Below are 21055 nucleotides of genomic sequence, written 5' to 3'. Positions count from 1 at the left end.
AAGACACACTTGTGCTTTTCTCAACTGCTGAATCGTCTGATTTGACTCCAGACCAAACATCTCTCTGTTTTCACAGGTGAAAATCATGGAAAATGGTCTGGGTCCTCTTTGGGTGGAAGGAGGGAGGGAGGGGTTGAAATATTACCCGTGAAGAAACAGGGTTTGAATTGAGTTTATCAAGAATATTCATCAAAATAAATCTTAGAGGAAAATGGGGAAGGGGAATGTGAATTTTCAAAGCTAAACTCCAGATAGGAGAAATGTATGAGAATCTCAGATACACACAGTTGGGACCTGGCATTGAGATGGAGGTTTTGTGCAGATATGTCCTGTTCGTCAGGCCCAGATAGACACTAAACGCTCAATTTATGTGTTTATAGTAAGAGCCGGACCCTTTAGTGCTTGCACCAAGTTTTCCATTAAAAACCAAAGCTGATTTCTTCTCCTCTAAGCCTTTAGTGCTAGGTCCACCCCAAAGTCTCATAATTGTCCTACAACTAAGTTCAGTTCTTCCTCACATTTATATTACAGCTCTCACATGCACCTGTCATTTCCTAGAACCGTGGGTGTCCTCAGGTTTGTCCCCGAATTGGCCATTGGCCCAAGACTGGCACTGAGGAGATACCAGCTGGGGTTGTATTTTTCTGGCCATCAGCCACAGAAGTTGTGAGAAGTAGACAATGAGCCACACAGAGACCAGGGCCTGCTGCTTCGGAAGCACACCTGGCTGCAGGTCCCAGGACTCACCTGGGACTGGCAGGTGCCCGGCCTGAAGGGAGAAGACTCTCAGCTGATTCGGCCACCTGGGATGGGTTTACATAAGGACGGGAGGCAGGATGGAAGCCAGGTATTGCCTTATGAGAGCTCTTTGTCTTTCTTTCCATCCCAGACCCAAACCCTGCAAAGGCCTTAGACTTCCGAAGCAAGGAGGACAAAGAAGGGGGGTGGGGAGTGACTGCCCTGTGGTTCCAGAAAGGACTCTGAAAGCAAATTTAGAAGCTTAGAACTTCCTTCGTGATCATTTGAGGCTAGAGGATTATGGAGCAGAAATGGTGGAGAAAACTAAAGTGTAAGATGATCTATTGTGTGTTAACTTCTAAAATTTTGCTCCTTGAATCTTTCGTAAGAGGACCAAACAACTGGAATGTTCTCTTAATTGAATTCAGAATCTTGACTAGGTTGGAGTTGTAAGCTTCACAAGTACAGGAAGTGGGGTGAAAGTGTCTGGATGTCGTGATTAAATTAACCATGTCAGTTAATGAGTGTTAGGATAATGAGTCATTCTGAATACATTTCCATGTGGGATGCTTCATTATATTCCCGAATACTCTGTGGCAAATTGGGCGTTAATTAGCATGAAGTAGAACTTCAGTAAGGCGATGTCGAGTTTTCTTCTCAAAATACAACATAATCTGAAGCGAAGTGGTATAACCAGACCCCCCAGTGTTCCCTGTAGTTAACGTATTATGTTAAGCTATGTTTGCAGGTCTCATCTCCTGGACCTCGAGATTCCAATTTAGGGTTTAAAGGGCCTGGAATGCTCATGGTAAAACATTTCAGCAAATATCTGTTCATGATGATAAAAATGTAAGTACAATAGTCTTAAAAATTAATACTGTGCAATTATGTTACATGCACTTGGAATTTAAATGCAGAAACCTAGATCCTAGTGCTAGCTAGCTGCATATTTCTATAGAGCAAGAGTTTCAGGGTAAATAATCAGAAGGAAATCTCAGTAAACCGAAGTTTTCTTGGTGACACGATTTTTTCTTCTTTGTGTGGTATATATCTTCGAGTTATGAAATTTCAGTCCCGAAAGGGCTAACTACCAGCTAATTCCACCTTTGATCTTTCCGATGAGAGCTGTGACTTAGTGCGGTTCTACATCGCTTGGTTTTTGTAGAAGCTGAACTAGAGCCGGCATCTTCAGATCCCTGGTTAAATGACCTTACCACTGAATGTCACTCTGGAATCCTGCAGACCTGATCCCCATTCTTCCACTTGCTAGAATTTCAGGCCGAAACTCTCTGCCCTGGCAGTGGTCACCAGTATTTTGAAATTGCAGAGGGTTAAATGAGGTTACTACGTCGGTCGCCTCGCACAGTGCAGTGGACACTCTGTTAGTTCCCATTTCTCCTTCCTCACCCCTTCATTAAGCAGAGACTGTTCCTCGGGAGCCAGTCTGTACACATCGCAGATGACGCAGAAGGGACATCTGTATGTTACTCCAGTGTCTTGGGGACAGGAAGCCTTCTTTGTATAAGAAAAGACTAGAAAAGACTGGTGGAGTTCAGATGGCCTGGTGACACAGACCACCCCTTCCTGCATGACCCCAAAGGACTTCCTGTTTGGGTTTGTAGGGTTGGGTTCTCCTGATGATTTGAGAAAAACTATAAGGTTGTGATGGAAACGTGGAGATGGGTTGGTGTCCTCGGGCCCCATGAAATGCAGAGGGACATCCAGGCTTCCGGACCCTGAGGTCCTGCTCAGGAGGCTCAGGGAGCATCTGCCCCGTCCCTTGCTTCACACGTTTTTCCCAGTTAGAGCTTTGGGTAGAAGCCACAGAGGCCACACTGCAGACGACGCGTGACCCAGAAAGGGGTCCACCTGAGCCAAAAGGGAAACGATGGCTTTTCACCAAAGGGCTTTTTTTTTTTTTTTTTTTTTAATAGGCCAAATCCAAAATAATGTGAGCCTCTTACATTCCCTTTTTTGGTGATAAAATATTTTCTTTTCTCATGGTAAGAATAATACCATACAGTGTGATATTTTTAATAGGGTATTTTTGGATGCCTTAACGCTGCAAAATAAAATCTTGGTAACCTGATAATGTACCCTCTCTTATAACTTTTTTTTTTTTTAAGGAACGGTTAATCCATGAAATACAAAATAATGGAAATTATTACTGTGGAGAGTTTAGCTTTCTCCATAGTTATTACTAATATTATAAATGGGTGCGCATCATAGCAAACTGGTCAGGGGAGCTGTTAGAATTGTTCTTCATTAGTGATGGCTTGCTTGCAAAGCAGAGTCATTTCAAAGTAGTTTAATAACAAAAATGGAATTAATTGGAAGGAGTTCATTGGAAGAACTTCGCAATGGGCTGGAATCGGGAACTGAGATGCCCAGGAGTCCAGATAGCTCTTCTTCTTTTGATCCCTCAGGCTTTTCCATTGAGGTCATGGGTGTCTCTCATCTCCATGTTCCTAGACAGATCTGCATCGTTATTTCTCCATAGGTTCTTTCTCTCTTTCATGTTCCCCGTCCATTCCAGCTGCAGTTTAATAAGACCTCACATTTCAAGTTCTCAAGCCACTGACTTAATTAGCCCCTCCGTTCCAGGTCTGCATTTCCTGGGGATAGAATTGGATCAGTGCGGCCAACATCAGGTAACTCCTGTTTGGTCCGATCAGCCTGGACGAGGCTGGGAGTGGTGACCATACATCTCATTGCTCAAACCAATATACATCTGAGAGCGAAGAGGGGTTACTACTAATGAGTACGCTAGAAAGACAGGTGCAAAGCGGGACTGTCCGAGGGAAGCTGCCCTGTGTGTTCCCCCTAGATGTGGAACGTCGGGCTTCAGGGGGTCATCTGTGTGGGCAGGGAGGAATTCCTCAGAGGAGGGAAGGGGGCTTTGTTCGGGGGCAGGGACCCTTTCAAAGCTGGCTAAGTGTCAATTCAACTAATAAAAGCGGAACTTTTTCATGTATTCAGAGAGGGTTGCAGGAGACATAGTCCCGCCTCAAGGGTGCCCGTGGGAAGAGACAACTTGCTGCTCAGCTGCTCTTGGGTGATGGGTCTGTTAGCTCAGTTGAGAGAACGGAGAAAGACATCAGGCTCCCGTTGCTCCGTTGCTCCGAGTGGGCACGGAGGGGAAAAGCTTCAGAGGCCCGCAGTTGTCCCGCCTTCTCCTCCCGCATGCCCCCTGGGTGCGTGAAGACCTGAGAACACGGGGGTGACTTAGCCGGAGCATCCCTTAGCAATTCCTCACCCATGTCCTTCCTCCTCTCCCAGCCTAGCCTTTAACATTAGCATTTCCTCCCCCCCCCAAAACTCCTTCACTCAGTGACATACCTCTTGGCTATTCTTGTCCAACTGTTAAGCCATATATTGTCCTTGGCCCCTAAATATACCTTAAATGCATTATGAGCTCAAGAGACATGTATAACACTTCTAATTCCTGGAGCCTTGCACTGCGTTGAGTCCTGAGTCCCTGTTCCAAATGCTTTTTGACTCTTTTTTTTTTTCATGTAGCAAATCACAGGGTATCTGACACTAATGTCAGCACTTTCCATTGTCTTTTCTCTGAACTAAATGATGTCTCAGCAGTGAGCTGGCATCTGAGGGCAGGGTACTGTGTGAGGAGATTGCTAATATGCAATGATAGTTTGCAGTGAGAAAGTGAATGATGTAAACATGAGAAGAAACGGAGTAGCTGTGTACAGGAAGTTAAAAGAAAGATTTAGCCCTCACATCCTTATTTTTTATACTTACTACCACCACAATGACCCTGAACAAGATACAGAAATTTAATTTTTTATTTTCTAAAAGGATTATTGACTTTTGCAGTAGAATTGTCAGGTCATCAAATGCATCGTGTCTTCCATGGACTGCCAAGATGACCAAACAACAGAGGTTGTAAATGAAACCATTCTGCTTCGAGTAATGCTATTTTTTGGCTGTTTTGCTAAATGATGTCTTTTTATTTTTTTTTTTAAAGTCAGAGTTGAGAACGTCTTAGCTTGAAATTCTGCTGAGCATAGTAACTAGGTTCGTTGCTCAACATACTTCGCTGAAGACTGTTTGACTTTATGTAAATTTGGTGAGTTAGGCAGTGACACAGAGTTGATCTTTCTAGAAAAATAATACTCTTAAAGGTGCCAAGGCCAGATCCCAGTCTCCGTAACAAAAGGAAACTTTGTGAGAAATAAATCTGGGAATAAACCATTTTGCAGGTTTTGCACAGTAAAGTTAACCCAAAGACACAATTTAACTGTGTCCTTTCTGGCTGTGGTATCAGCATGTAATCTAAGTCAAGAGTTTCCTATGGAACATCCAGGTTGGCCACCTCCCCAAAGCCACAGGGGATTCGGGGGGCTAGGTGCTGACCTTATTCCTGTTTCCCCCTATGGAAAGGTCCCGAGAGGCATAGCAAAGTGCAGGTGTCAGGTAATACATCAGTGCTCCTGCCAAGGGGGATGTCCTCGCGCTTTTAACAAGGACAGATGGGAAAGAAGGTGATCCCCACACCCTCAAAGCATCCCCTAGAGTACCAAACACATCTGGCCATCCCTGAGACCTCCACAGCCGAAGTCTTGAGGCAGTTATGGCTACATAATTTTCAGGGTACCTCGTTCCAAGAATTGTTATGAATTTCAAGACAGCCACAGCAGAGCAGGGAACCAAGCGCGAAACGCTTTCAAGGATGGGGCCCTATGCGATCACACTGGCTATGCAGCCAAGAAGCTGGTCCTGCCTTGAGAGTTCAGTGCCTCGGCGCTTAACTTTGATTATTGGCATCCTTAGGAAGACCTAAAGGAAATGAAAGAATCCTACCAGGGACGCACGCACGCACACACACATGAGGTACACACACGTATGCAATGCCTGTATCACGGCATCACCTCGTCAGCAGCTTCGGCATCTTGTGAAGTGAATACCCACTTGCCTGCTTAATTCAGATCAGTTTGCTTCCTGGAAGGTGCCTGGAATTATGTAATTCAAGTCCAGGGCAGGCGGTGGGAGAGGGGACGGTTGAGATAACACGTTCATTCAGCCAATCCTTCCAGTTTCACCAGCTCTCTTTCTCTGACCTCCTACAAGTATAATCTGCAACCTCTACACAATAGCCAGAGTGACTTTCTAAAAAATGTGTCTGGTACTGGTCTCCCTCCCCGTTTTCTCCGCCGAAAACACCTCAGTGGTGTTCTGGTACCTTAGAGTCAAGTTGAAAATTGTCACCTTGACTCCAAGGCTGTGTGTGTTCCAGTTTCTGCCGGGCTCCAGCCCCGTCACCCCCGCTCCCCAAGCCTCCTCATTTCTCTCTGCCTCAGGGATTTTGCACATACTGTTCCCTCCGCCCGGAATGGCTTTCCTTCTTTCCACCCCTCCTCTGTGGTTTGCCCCTTCCTCCCAACTTCCCACTTTCTCGAGGTCACAGTTTACATGCCTTTCCGATCCTCCATCTATCTAGATGCACCCCTCAGCACCAGTCTGGGTTATACACTCTTGTTGCTCCTTTGGTTTGTCTTCAGTGTCTGCCCCATGACTAGACGTAAACGCCGCGAAGGTGGAGTCATGTCTGTTTTGTGCATCGTTCTGTCCCCAGTACCTAGCACAGTGCCTGGGACATGGTGGATGCTCAGAAGTGTCTGTTGAAAGAATGAATATATGTACCACATAGTTCATCATTTCCGCTTAATGAAACAACATCTTGTGTTATTTGTCATCCTTCACTAATCTCACTGATCAGTTTTGAAACTCTTTGACGTCAGGCAATGTGTCTGTTTTTCCGCATCTCCCACAGTGCTCATGTGTACGTGTTCAGGGGACGTTATTAAGATTGTGAGGATTTCCATACTCGACTTCCTACCGTTAACAGTATAGATAACTAAGAAAGAAATGCAGTTATGTGTTTTGTGTGTGCGTAAGTTATTATAGATACCTTCTGCTGATTGGCAAGGTGGGTAATAACCAAAGCTAGACGATATTATTTATGGAATCTGTGCCTCGAAAGAAAAATTCAGCCATGATGTGAATATGTCCCTCGCCATCTTGGTTTACTGATTTTGGAAATGGCCTTGATACGAGACTTTAAAGAACTGGTTATGCTCAGCGTACCTTGGTGTGAGCGCGTCATCCATCCGGGTACACAGGCACGTGCCTCTTAATGACGGGGATACGCTGAGACGTGTCATGAGGTGATTCTGTCATTGTGCAAGCCTCATCGAGTGCACTCACACAAACCTAGCCGGTTTCACCTACTACACTCGGGCTATGGTGATCTCGTGGGACCACTGCCATATGCGCAGTCTGTCACTGACCAAAATGCCGTTATAAGGCACGGGGCTGTATGTAAATGCGCACGATCCTATCTGTTGTGATGATAACTCTTAGGATTTATTTGTCTGGGAAAAGAAATTGACTGGCCGACATCCTTTTCTGTAATGTGGCTTGTCCTCAGCTCCTTGTTCAAAATGGCATTTGTACGGTACATGTCCAGTGATAAAAATCTCAATGGAATACTCAGGGTAATATATATATATTTTATTTTTTCAGTAACTTTCACAACCAAAACTTGGACCCGCTGGGTCTTTAGTTCTCCCCAGTCCTCCCGATGGGACTTTTCCCCTCGTCGTGTTGTTCGGGCAGATTGGCAGACCTGGATAACATTTAAGATATTTTCAATGTAATAAAGCGTCCACTTTCTTTCTTTCAAATGCCTTTTGCAGACACGAAGCCCAAAACTGCCTCACAGCCCTCAGCCTCCCAGCCTGGGCGACCCGGTCGAGCATCTGTCCGAGGCGTCCGGTGACTCTTTGGAAGCGATGTCTGAGGGAGAAGCTCCAAGCCCCTTCTCCAGAGGCAGCCGGACCCGAGCGAGCCTCCCAGTGGTGCGGTCAGCCAACCAGACAAAGGAAAGATCTCTGGGTAAGCCCCCCCAAAGCAGTCTCCGATGCCCCTTTTGGTACTGCCCGTGTGTATGTTTATACTGCTGCGTCCAAATGTCAATTCGATCTTGATTTGTAAAAACACAAGTACTGAGTGTCGAGCGGCAAGCCTAAGCTGCCCTCGCAGCTGGGTGCTCCCAGAGCTGTGTGGGACCGGCCACTCAAGCCAAGAGGCCCGCAGGACTCGCCCGTGTTCCTGGCGTAGACACTAGTGTGGGACAGGCTGCAGAAAGGGTGTCATTTCTCAGGAGCCTCCTTCCCCATCTCAGAAGTCTGCACGGTTAGGGAACAAGCCCTGTGGCGTAGGTGGGCACCAGCCCCTCACTGCTGTCTGGCAGTCTGGGGGGGATACAAATGGCTCCAGGAAGAAGAGGTGCAAGTGGTCCCAAACCCTCATGGCTGTTAGCGGAAGCTGCAAACTCGGGGCCGTCCGTCTGTCCCCCCACCGCGTGGATGGGCGGAGGGGCTTGGCATGCGTTCGGCACAGCTTCTCCTCTCGGCCAGCTTTCAAGAAAAGCTGGAGGATTCTCTCTTTCCACCTTACCACTTATCATCCGATTTTTCATATGGGATATTCACTTTCTTTCTCGCTTTGCCTTCTCCCCCGCCCCGGCCCTTTAACAAAACGTACAGGTTATGAAAACTTGGAACTCTTTGCCAGTAGTGTTTCTTAAGCTTAACCTGCCATTTCAAACACATGGTACCTGTGTTTGCAGACAGGATCAGGGGGCTGAGGGGACAAGAACAGGGTCAACCCGAAAAGCTCTTCAGGGTCTGGTCTCTGCGGAAGACAACTGAATTCTGCCTCATAAAACCTAGCAAACACCTTGCCTGAAGAAGAAAAGAAGATGTGAGCTGGCATCCCGATTTTATTTCCTGAGTTGCAGATGATAATAGAGCAGACTGGGTTCAGACATTATCCTAACTGACCTAAAAGAAAAAAAAAAAAAAACTATTATTATTTGCATTATCGATATTAATTTTTAACATTAAATTTTGTATACTTCATCTTAGCTTAATAATCCAGGGTCCTCACTGTACAAATGAGAGAAGAAAGCCACAGAAAATCTGCCCTTTTTTCTTTGTATTTTAGGTCACATAGTTAATTCAATGGTAGAAGCAGGCAGTTCCTATGGCCTCACCTACAAACAAAGGCAAGGGACGTGCAGGGGTGTGGTACCCCCCAAGGAGCATCCTGGGCCGCGGCAGTGTCAGGGTGACACAGGCTTCCGGGAGCTTTCTTTCCATCTGAGTTGCGAAGCCCTGTGCTCTCTCTCAAACCCACTCACCTCGAGGCCAGAGCCCGCCAAGGGGTGGAATTTCTCCTTTGTGCTTTGCAGGAAATGAGTGAGATTCAGGTCTCTGTAAAGACAGCCTGTGCTTTGCAAAATACAATGAAGATAAGAATAAATGCCTGCATGCCTTTCCCCAAGCCTGGGGAACAGCAAGGCTGCTGGACAGTGGACCCTTTGTCTTGCAGGCAGGAATTTCCCCTGGCGGCCAAGTGCTCTTGGCAGTGCAGGTAGAGGCTGGCTGCGCTCAGGAAGCAAACCTCAGGACAGAGAGGTGGCAGCCTTGCCCTAGGAATCGCTAAGGGTGACTGGTGTAGTCTCTCGGGGTGGATGCCCTTTGCCAAACGCTTGGTTTTACTCCAGGCACACCTTGCTGTAAAGTGCAGGCAATCACCGTCACCGCAGATGACAAAGTGCATCTTCCAGCTCCATGAGGAGCTGTTGGCCTGTGATTTTCACAACTCCTGGATAGAAACAAAGGAACACAGTGAGAGGAGAGGAATGAGAGGCTTGCCCAAGCGAGGGGAGCTATGGTTCCAGAAAATGAGCTGGCACTGGGCCAGCAGGGCTGGTGCTGCCCTTGACCGCCTCTTCATGGCCTGTTTCGGAATGTCCTCCCAGCTGCACCTGGCTTTGCGGAGTAATTCAGCTGAGCCGGGATGGGAAATAAACAGGAAAGTGTGAGTCAGGGAGAGTCTAAACACAGTCTCCCTGCCAGGGGCCTCGTCCAGCTTTGTGTTCAGGAAAACCCCTGTGTGCCTGGCTTTATTTAACAGCCAGACACGGGCTCCTGGGGACAGCGTGCTCCTCAGAGAGCCCAGGACCGGGAGCGGTGAGCAGGTGTCTCCCTAACCCAAGTTACTGCAGGCCTCAGGGGCTGCAGATTGGATGCTGAGCTTTGTCCTCCCGTAAACTCGCTGTTGGTGCCGTTTGGACCCACTAGTATCTTTTAGCATGTGTACGTACATTGATTGTCATTTTATCTTAATCTACAGAATTTTAAGATCTCCCCCAAAGCCTTGTTGATCCTGTCTTCATTTAAAATTTTCATAGTTTGTTCATCATGATTCTTACATTAATTTTGATTTAAAAAAACATTACCTTAAATTATTGTTGATCTTGATTTTGGAACCCCCCAAATTTTGCACCGGAAGAGATGCCTCACTCTCCTCACCCCAGTGTGTGTCCTGCCTATCACCCCAGGAATGTCCCACACCACGGCTGTGGCCTGCAGTCACAGAGACCAGAAAGAGGCTGAGACGGGGAAGCCTAGCTCATAGTCTTCACCTCTGCACACACGCAGCGTGTCACTAGAGACCTGTGCCGGCTCGGGCAGTGCAGAGGGAAGTCCTGGGCACAACGAGCGGGAAGCCTGGGCTGGACAGATCCACTCCCGCTCCTGGGAGGGGGTGAAACAGCCCCTCACTTCAGGCAGCCGGTGCCTACAGATAAGCCTGCCTGCTTAATCATTTTCCCACTTGAGTAATTCCTGCTTTCTCTTACTTTAGTGGACCCGGGGGCCGGGAGGAGGCCAGGGAGGCTGGGTGCATTTGACACAGTCTGTAAGAAGATGCATAGTGGAGAGGCAGGGGAGCCGCAGGTGTTGGATGGAACAGAGAACTTAGACATCGCCAGTGTCTGTATGACGTGAGCTTCTCGTTTGGGAGAGGCGCTCTGGGTCTGCAGGCAGGGACCAGTGGCAGACGGCTGAGCGCAGGGGTCCTCTCTGATGCTGAAGGCAAACTCATCACTCTTGGAGACTTACTGAGCACGAAAGTAAAAAAAAATGTGCTCAGCGGCTCTGATTTATCACAAGACCAGGTTCCGGCGATTGGCACCTCTAAATCTCGACTTCTGCAGCGTGCTGGCTTCCCAGTCCACGCCACCCATCCGGAGCCAAAAAGGATTTCTTCTCGGCGGAATTTATACCCTTTCTCCTTTCCTCTCTCTTCAGTGAAAATCGAGATTAGGAGAAGGGAAGTCTACAAAATAAAGTAAAAGCCCTTTGGCGGCAAGCAGAGTTTGATTTTAGAAATAATTTTTATGAAAAACTGCCCCGCTGATATTAGCTCTGCATCTCAGTGATGGGGTCGTTGCCTTTTAATTATCGCTGGCTTCTCAGGGCCTGTCTGGAATGCGACCCCAGGCAGAGGCTGCGGCCTGGTCGGCCCAGCCCTTCTGCCTATGGTCAGGAATTTGAAAATAAAAGTCATGTGAAAACAACAGCAGCAGCACGTCCTGCTGGCCGCAGCCAGGTGCCCGTGTTGACCGTACTCTGACCGCTGAGCTCGTCTTTCCATCCCCTTAATGGGGTCTTTTTGGATAAGGTCCGCTTTATCAGTTTTTCTTTTTACGGATCGTGCTCTTCGGTGTCATGTCTAAGAACTCTTCTACAGAACTGAAGGTCCTAAATAATATCTCCTATTTTTTCCCTCAAAGCTGTATGGTTTCCTATTTTTTACTTAAGTCCTTGATCTATGTTAATTTTTGTATAAGGTGTGAGACTTAGCAAAGAGACCTCCCTCCCTTACGGGCCCAGCAGCAAGACGTGCAGCTATTTGTGCAATAAATTGTCTCCTATACACTCAGACTCAATAAGCAAGAATGATTTTAAATGGCCTGGGAGGATTTTCTTGAGTTTGTATGTGGCTGTTCTTTTATTCCAAGGTGGTAACAGTGATGGTGACTATTCCCTAGGGGGAAGCCAGTGTTTAAGGAACAAAAGGTTCCTAGTTGTGAGAACCTTCCCTCGTCTGTGCAGGAATGGGTAAGAGGTTAGAGCACAGGACTGAGGAAACCATCAGCCAAGAGGAAAGCCAGGGAGGGTGGTGACCGAGGGCTGTAAGACTCGCATTAGATCATCCAAGTGTGAAGTTTGTCCTTTGGATGGTTAAAAAAATAATCTTTCAGACCAATGAAAAAGCAGCGTTGCTCTATAGAGCAAGTGAAACATTTATGAAATTTACTTTTCCTAAGCAGTAGTAGCGATTGAAATGTAATATTATAAAAACAAAAATTTACAGAGGAGAGTTTCATAGTAAGTCAGTAGGTTTGGGGCACATTGCTGACCTTCATCAGGTGCTGCCGAAGAAAGGTCAGCATTTTCTCTAGCATGGGAACCACGTGGATGCTGGTGGGTGGATATGGTGGCTAACGGCATGGTTCGCTCCAGCCTCCCCCTGGTCGGCCTTCCTTTACTCTGAAGGCTGGAAAGCAGACTTATTCCAGATGTAGGAACCAAGGCATTTGTGGAGGCTTTGGGGTTTTCTTCAGCATCGTTTACCAAGGACCCAAGGCTTAGTCACCAGCTTGATAGCATTGAGAGGCGGGGTGTAAAGGCATCTATTTTTCTAGTACTGAGGGCATGACCTGGCTTTCTAACCGTCCCTATCGATGGCTTCCTGCTCAAGGCAGCCTGGCTTTGGAGTCACAGCTGCCCAGGGTGGTAGGAAGTTTCCTCTTTGTTAAATGAATTCTGTGGTGTCCAAGTTCTACAGTGAAAATCAGCCCAATGATTCTACAAGCCATTGAAGAAATCCATATTTGCCCAGTTCTCTACAAATGAGCGCTGACTGATACAAAGGGTCTGTCTGACTTACTATATTTATTTGTAGAAACTTTAGCATTGCCTTGACAAGTACTGTTAGGTACAGATGGACAATCTCTGGAGACTTGGCAGTAGACTGGAGATGTGGTTTTCAAACTGCGTTCTGTGGAGTTTTCTCTGCTATAAACATTGCAGTTTCAGATAAGATTTCATTTGAAAAATGAGCTATGTTGAAGTGCTAACACACACATGCACAGTAAAAACATTAACTAGACCGGGAGCATGGAGGAAGGAAGGAGGAGTAAAGGAAGCAAGGAAGGAAGAAAAAGAAGAGAGGGAGGCAGAGGAAGAGACAGAAGGAAGGAAGGATGAAGGAAGTTTTTAGAAAAAATGTCTTCTATACAACAGGAGCCCTTGAAGACTTTAATTTGGCTAAATTAGGTGAGTTGAAAAGATTACCTCTCAGCTTTCTAACACTTGGTGTAATGAATGAAAGATAGTTTTTGTAAACTGAACCAATCTTCAAACTAAGAAAAAAAAATGAATTGGGCTGGGAATTAACCACTGAAAGAAATATTTCAAGAAATCCTTTGGTGTAGTCAACAAGTTGTGATACAAGTAATCACCCCTGATTTTCCTTCACACACTTGGATTTTCATATATGAGGTTTTCTGAAAGATGGAAGTGCTTATTCAGATTTGCTCACTTGGCTCTGAATTCACCCATGAGAAAGAATGTTCTTAGAAAAAAAGATTTTGTAGACTCTCGACATGTTTGTCCTTACTTTAAGAAATAAAGTTAGTTGGATGTGTTTGGAAATCTCGCTATTGAAATTCCTGGGTTGAATTTCTGGAATGGATTTCTCAGAATTTTCAGAAATCATTTAGTTAATATGGCATCTCAGGAGGTCAGTGGCTTTTACCTGTATAACTAAAATTACTTCGCTGACAGGATACATGTAGGAAAAACATCAATAGAGGTGAATAGAATACTTGATTGACTCAACAGCTCAGAGCCCTGCCTGAGTCACCAGTATTTTGCCATTGATTAGGTGGGAAACAATGAGAAATCTTAGGGAAGACTTGGGATCTGCCATTTATTTCCTTCTTTACAGCGGGTTGTTGCTAAACCTGGATTACAGGTCATTTTTCATAAAGTTATCATAAAATGTTTCAATACTATAAGTGGGGGGGGGTCTATGAAGTCAAATAACTGGTTATGGGATTATGCGGTTTAATTTCCAAAGCCATTTCAGAAAATCAATCTGCCAATAAGACATTGTGAAATATTCCTTTTTCTCTCTGTCACAGGTATGATACCCCATCCTAACCCAGACACCTAGATAATGTTTATGCTTTTTTTCTGATGTAAAAAAAATGCTCTTATGCAAAAAAGAACTCTTCATCAACTTTCATAAGGCAACATGAAAGGAAGTAAGGCCAGTTTTATGTTATTTATGTTATGGTGCAATCAAATTTACGACCCACGGAGCCAATTGAGATTAATTATGAGCCTTAGATTAATTATGAGCTTTTATTAGCCTGTGGGCAACTGACTCTCCCCACTAGAGAATCAGCCCGGAGCCTCTAGAAGGAATAGCTTAAAAAGCCCCAAAACCCCCTCTAGCAAGCAAGCAGGTTTACAGAAGCAGAGGCTGGTCATTAACATATCTTTACACAGGATAACTACACCCTTAACATTAGCATATCTTTGCACAGAATATCTCCTAGAACTACACCCCGTTTAACAGCCATTTGAAAATTTTCCACCCTTAACAATTTATACCTTTCTACATCCAAAATAGACTTGATTTGGTTCATTCAAAAACAATAAAAGTATATAAGAACCATTAAAATAAGAATTAATATAAGTAGCAGTTGGGCCAGAAAAAATAAGATAAGGATAATTGCTATAATTACAGCCAAGACGAAATAAAAGGAGCGATGTAGCGAATCAAGTGTATTTTATTTAAGAAGAGATTTATACCATCTTATTAGGAAAAAAAGTTTTAAAGCATTATAATCCAAGAACTGCTATATCTTAATGCTCTTGACATCATATTATATAATAGTTATATTTCACAGTTTTATGGAAAGTTTTTCTTATCGCTACGTCTTTACATAAAACCTCAGAATCCAAGGGAATAGTATGAAGCCCTGTTGTTAGAAAGCATGTCTTTCAAACTCTGTAGATTTCTAGTGGATCTAATCTGACACACAGGAATAGTTGATGTGTTCTTAATTGACCCGATCCTCAGATCATTGGCCCTTGGCTATTATTTGTCTCATCAGGGCGGGTAACTTCAGATGAATTGGACAATTTGAGTGGCAGGTCATTGTTGAAGGCTTGAATGACAAAAGAGAGTTAGAGAAGGAGTCACTCCCATGGTGACAAAGTTCCAATTTTTAATATGTCCCGGTAAGGCCAGCTGTTACTCCAGGCTCTCCAGTAATGAGATTAGAAGTGTCTGGACGCAGTTGACGTACGCTAGCGTGCTCTGCTGCGGGTCGGCTGGAATGACAGACGTGATCAAAATGTGCCTGAGCTACTTACGGGGAAACGATTTAATTTGTCAGTCTCTTGTTTTCCTGTGTCGTGAAAACTCTGCCTAAAATCTCTTGACTAAGTCTTGCAATTTTTTTGGTAACTGCAAGATTTATTGCATGCGTAAAAGTGTTTTGCCGAGTTAATTTTTTCTTTAAAAGCTGACTTTAAAATGTAATCCTAATACATTCATCTAATTCTGTAAGAATTCCCACACATTTTTTTGGTGCCAGTTTTAAAGACTGTTCTATGAAATAGTAAAAATAAGACGCACACTGGCTTTGTGTCATTGTCATACACACAGGCGGAACTCCATCTTTGGTGCCCTCATCCTAGAAGTGGCTTTCCGGGGCTGCCTGCTGACATCTGGAAGCAGATTTTGGCAGTTTCCTTATATTTCGGGAGGAGTATAAGAACCCAGGAAGGCACACATTCTGCTTTGGTAGAGGGTGGACGTATTATATCTTCTGAGGTAAGGGAGTTGGTGAAGGGTCCAGATCACTTCCCTTCCAGATTTCTTAAGTGACCTCTGTGATTGGGGGTTGCAACTAAGCCACCTCGGAGTCTGCAGATGAGGTCCCGCCTGGACCACGAGGGGATTCACTGTCCATCCAAAAGCTGCTTTGGAGTGCGGTGGCAGGTGAGCCCCGATGGTGGTGCGTTGCTTCTTGTCTGTCTGAGACACGCTTCTAGGGGCTGTTATGGGCTGAATTGTGTCCCCCAGGTTCATAATTTGAATTCCTAACCCACCAGTACCTCAGAATGTGATTGTATTTAGAGATAGGGCTTTTGAAGAGGTAAAGTTAAAATGAAGTCTTTAGGGTGGGCCCTCATCCAGTATGACTGGTGTCCTTATGTGAAGAGCTTAGGACAGACACAGAAGGAAGACATTATGAAGACATAGGGAGAAGTCGGCCATCTACGAGCCAAGATGAAAGCCTTCAGGAGGCACCAACCCTGCTGACACCTTGATCTCAGACTTCTGGACTCCAGAACTGGAAGGATGTAATTTCTGCTGTGTAAGCCCCCCTCCCGTGGTACTCTGTTATGTCAGTTCTGGCAAACTAAGACTCAGGAGACTCCTCCTCCTTCTTCCTGTCTCATTTGAGGGTACAGTCAAACTTACAGCATTCCTCACACACTTAAAGCATTTCTTTCGTCACAATGGTAAAATTAAGTTTGTCAAGGTTTCTGTTTATTTTAATTTGGTTTTATTCTAGCCTCTTCAACCTGCACGCAGTGTATCAACTTGGTTTCTTAGCATGCAAGGGGAAATTTAAAAACTGCTACTACTGATTCAACTTATTGATACCTTTCTGTGTGACATCTCCCAGGCTCTATCCTCAAATTTAGTAAATGAATGCTGTTTGGCATCTGCTTGATTTTTTTTGTCCAGAAAAGCTCCTCTTCTTACCATGCTGCGTTTGAGTTCTCGAAAGTTTGATAATGTCATTAAAAATGACATTGTTCACTTTTAGAATTTTTTCAAGGTTTTAATTGGCTGTCAGACATCTCTGGCTGAGCGTCTCCCAGTAATATAAAGCTAAACATGATAAAACTAAATCCTTCTTTCCCCACCCCCTAGAAGTTTTGCCCACGTCTCATTTTTTTTTCCCTCCATTCATCTATGTGTGTGTTTATTAAGAATCTATCTATTCAGTTTCTGGCACTGTTAACAGTGCCACGTTAGTTATTTTAAAGAGATATGAAATCTGGTTCTTGTATTTAAGGAATTTTCAGTATAACTAAAGGCACATGGTGACCATGTAAAGACTTTAAAATATACATAAATCAAAGGTTACAAAAAAGAAACTTGCATACGCCCAGCCACTCTGGCTCCCTGGCTGTTCCAAATACTAGGAAAAATGTTAAGTGTCATTACATCCGGGTACCACATGAGGGTGTTTGAGTCAGCTCCCAGTAGGGGAGGGAAATTAGTCATACTTGAGCAGGAAAATAGGGAGGCCCTAATGTCTTACCTTTGTCCTGTCCTTGAACTCGAGTATTTAATCCCAGCACGCAATACTAGCGGGTCCCTCGCGAGAGGCGTGGGAACACGCGCCCCTCCCTCAGTGAGCCGCGGGGCCGCCCTGCTCACCGAGGCCTGTCTTGCCATCCACTGCTTTATGTTCGATCTCTGTTTCATCTCCAGACCACTTTTACTGCCGCCTCAGTCCCCAGCTTGACACGTTTAGCCACATAGGCGGACTCCACAGTGAAAAGGTGGCTGACCTTTTCGTGTGACCTCATGCTTTTCTGGAATTCAGGGATTTTCCCCACCAGCATCCTACCCTTGTCCGCCCCAGGGAACTGAGGCCCCAAACATGGTCATTTGACGCCCACGTATCGATATTGCTTCCGGTGTCGAGAAGGCAAAGGCCGGAGCAGCTAAAGCATTTCCTGGGGGGAAAGTTGACTCAGTAATTGGTTTTGCATGATTCTAGGGTTATGTACTTTCTTATGCTTCCTTGTGCCTTCATAAGAGAAGCCAAGTAGTGTAGGAACCTTTTTTTAAGAGTTAAAGAGTTCAATTTAACAAAAACATATTAAATACCTACAATGCACATGATGCTATAGCAGGCAGGAAGAAATAAAATCATTCTTTTAACAAATGTTTATACTGCGTTCCTACTAAAGCACTCTTGGTACAATCAAAAAAAGAAAAAGTCACAATCTTCTGATCTTCTGGAGCTTCTATTCTGTTGGGGTGGCGGATGATAAATAAAATCTATAATAGGTAGTATAAGTGCAATGGAAAAAATTGAGTAGGGGAGGGGTACAGAGATCAAGGTGAGGGAGTTGTCATTTTAGAATGGTTGGCGGGCATCGCTGAGAATGGCGTCGAGCTATATCTGGGGCATGTGAAGATGTAAACTGTGCAGAGATCTGGAAAAGAATTCAGGTAGAGGGAACAGCCAGTACAAAGGCTCTGAGAATTCCCGGGGCATTCAGGGAACAGCAAGGAAACCACTGTGATTGGAGCTACATAACAGAGGAGTAGGAATGAGGTTGGAGTCGCAACTGGGACTGAATGATGTCACAACAGCTAAGACTTGGGCTACGGTGGCCACGTTAGAATGGGAACTGCTCTGTGGCAGAGTTGTGGGCAGTGGCATCGCTTCCGTTATAAAGGTTATATTCTGGCTGCTGGCTTTGGCATTGACTAAAGGGACATGGGCAGAAGTCGGGAGGCCAGTTAGAAGTCTCGTGATAATCTCGGGAGATGCGAGCATTAGCTGTGGAAGCAGTGAGAAGAATTTGGATTCTGCAGGTGTTTTGAACTTAGAGTAAGCTTGGCCCCTGCCATCCAGCGGTTCGTGTTCTCATGGAGAAGACAGATATATAAGCAAGCATGGATGCAAATGTTGTCATAGCAACTAACGTTTACTGAGCACTCGCCCTATGCCAGATATGCAATATCTAACATGCTGAGCAGCAAAGCCAGGATTTGAACCCTGGCAGTCTATCTCCAGAATTCAGGAGCTTAAATTCTGCACTTACTGAACAGAGGAAGAAAGAAATCCCAGTCTGGATAGCTTGGAAGGTTTTTCATGGAAAGTAGCATTTGGACTGGACTTTGAGGGATGAATAGAAAGAAGTGTGACAGTTTGAAAAAGGACAGATCTTTTATGAGGGTGGATCCAAAATAACGCTATCACTATTGATCTCTCAAACTCCTCCAGAGGCCGATCTGGAGCCACAGTGCTATACTTCTTTGTACAGCAGTTGTTTATCCCCGTCCTGTGCTAGTCATGCCTGTATCGCCAGTGCCTTTTCCCCCTTAAAAAAAAAAAAAAAAAAGAGGAGGACACTGAGTATCACAGAAGTAGCCCATGTAGCGTTTAGGGGCGCTTCATTTGGGCTCCATTACTGACCTGCTGTGTGACTTGGGGCAAGTTATTCCATCTCTAAGCTCCTTTCATAAATATGTACCTCATAGAATAATTGTGAAGAACAATTGAGATCATATAGGTAATGTCCTTAAAATGATGCCTAGTATGTAGTAAATATTCTATCAATTAACTAATATTCATGATGATGACCTGAGTTATAAATAAAAATGGCAATCACATTTTGTTTTCTAAGGGAAGACGTTATGAATTTCATTTTGAAATATTTACATCAAAACAGTTACAATCGAAACATTTCCTGTTTTAGATGTGTTGGCTTCTAACTTACTGTATTTACCTGCCGAGTTAATTCAGATCACCTCGACTTTCCTCCAATTCAAAATAAATGCCCCATCATTGCCCCTTTACGGTATATTTTATTGGCTAAATTTATGTTATTTTACAGTAATTACAATTGAGACTAGATGATAGTCTTTACTTTCATTAGTCCCATGCCTTCAAATTACATTTTAGGCTAGATTGTTTCTGGAAATTTCTGTTTAAGGTAACTAGCCCCATCTATGGCATTCCCTCTCTATTTGACTATTAGACATTGTCTTTACATTTTAACATAACACCTGTCTGTATTCCATTGTTTTTTTGATTCCATATCTTTCAAGTCCTCCGTTTCTCAGTTCTATGAGTGTGACGCAAACAGACTAGCAGAGAGAGATCTGCTGTTAAGTTGAATGTGATTAATGCTTCAGAAAGAGTCCAGAAAATGTAGAAATTATTCTTTTAAGATGGAATGATCTCACAAAAATTTCCAACACTATGGCAGAGTGAAGGAGTCCAGAATGGCAACAGTCCACTTCTTACTACAAACACATAGAAATGCAGAAGGCCGAGTTTGAAAAAAAAGAAAGAAATCTCCAGCTTCCAGAAGAAGGATATCAAAGTGGAAATGACAATGAACGTGATATTTCAGGCCTTTGAGCTTGGGCTCTGGTACTTACATGGCAATAGGAAAATGAGCAGAAAGATGGACTTCAAAATAGCTTAGAGGTTCAAATAGCTGGTTATGTAGTAAATTGCACATGGGAATTGGAAGACCTTACTCACAGCCCAGGAAAGCAGCAGTGAAGTTTGGATAAAAGGAACATGACAAATTCTGCTCTGGCTCTTAAAGCTTCTGCCAGCAGTGATAGTTCAGTTAAAAGAAGTCACAAGGCCATGCTCAACTTCAAAGGTGTCAAGAAAGTACAAGCCAACAATGTTCCTAGAGAAGAGCTAGAATATTTATGAAACAATACTAGTGACAACCATCCCAAGCCTATACACTTAGACAGAAATGATAGGGACCACCAGTACCCCTGGAGTAGGTTATTCAGTTGAAGAGAGAAATAATCAACTAGAATATAAATTTTAGGAAATCTAACAATCTGAGGAGAGATTTAAAACTAAATAAAGCAGGAAAGGGCAATTCAGAGACAGGATAAAATGACCAAAATTTTTATGTGTAATAGGAATTCCAGTAGACAAGACTAGAAATAATTAGGGAAAAACAATAATGGAAAGTATAATGGATGAGACTTTTCCTAGAATTGAAGACAGACCTGAACCTTAAGATTGAAATACAGCACTGAATCCCAAGCAAGATTTAAAAATAACATTGAAAAATAACATCCACACATAGACCCACTGTGGGGAAACTTCAAAACATTAAACGTCAAAAGAAAATCTTAAAAGCAGCTAGGGAGAAAAGACAGGTTATCTATAAAGAAAAGAAAACTTGATAACAGCATTTTTTATAAGCCAAGAAGTCAGAAAACAATGGAATAATATCTTCAAAATTCTGGGGGAAAACTCACTTTCAACTATTACTTTAACCCACAAAATTATTACTTAAAACGGAGGACAAAAATGAAGACATTTTCAGATAATGAGATTAAGAGTAGTTAGCATTCAGACTCTGGCCAGAAGAACTAGTAGCATATGTACTTCACACAAAAGCCCTCAACAAAATATTAGCAAATCAAATTCAACAATGTCTGAAATGAAGAATACATCACAAACAAGTGATTTATTCCAAGTATGCAAGGCTAGTTCGATATTTGAAATCCAGTCAATGCAATCAATCACATCAACCCGCTCAAAATCATATGATTA

The 21055-nt window shown here is 44.1% G+C and overlaps 1 protein-coding gene across 16 annotated transcripts in view; it reads left to right on the top strand.

Annotated features, from left to right (window-relative positions):
- Positions 1–21055, top strand: part of KIAA1217 (KIAA1217 ortholog) — a 636400-nt gene that overhangs the window by 494384 nt on the left and 120961 nt on the right. For all 16 annotated transcript variants that reach the window (XM_036228119.1, XM_036228121.1, XM_036228129.1 and 13 more), the window contains one exon: positions 7455–7653. In XM_036228119.1, coding sequence (XP_036084012.1) covers positions 7455–7653 — 199 coding nt within the window. The remainder of the gene's footprint in view (positions 1–7454; positions 7654–21055) is intronic.

This window comes from Rousettus aegyptiacus, unplaced genomic scaffold (assembly GCF_014176215.1).
Source record: "Rousettus aegyptiacus isolate mRouAeg1 unplaced genomic scaffold, mRouAeg1.p scaffold_m13_p_10, whole genome shotgun sequence".
Classification (NCBI taxonomy): Eukaryota; Metazoa; Chordata; class Mammalia; order Chiroptera; family Pteropodidae; genus Rousettus; species Rousettus aegyptiacus.
This window is presented reverse-complemented; position numbering and strand designations above follow the sequence as displayed.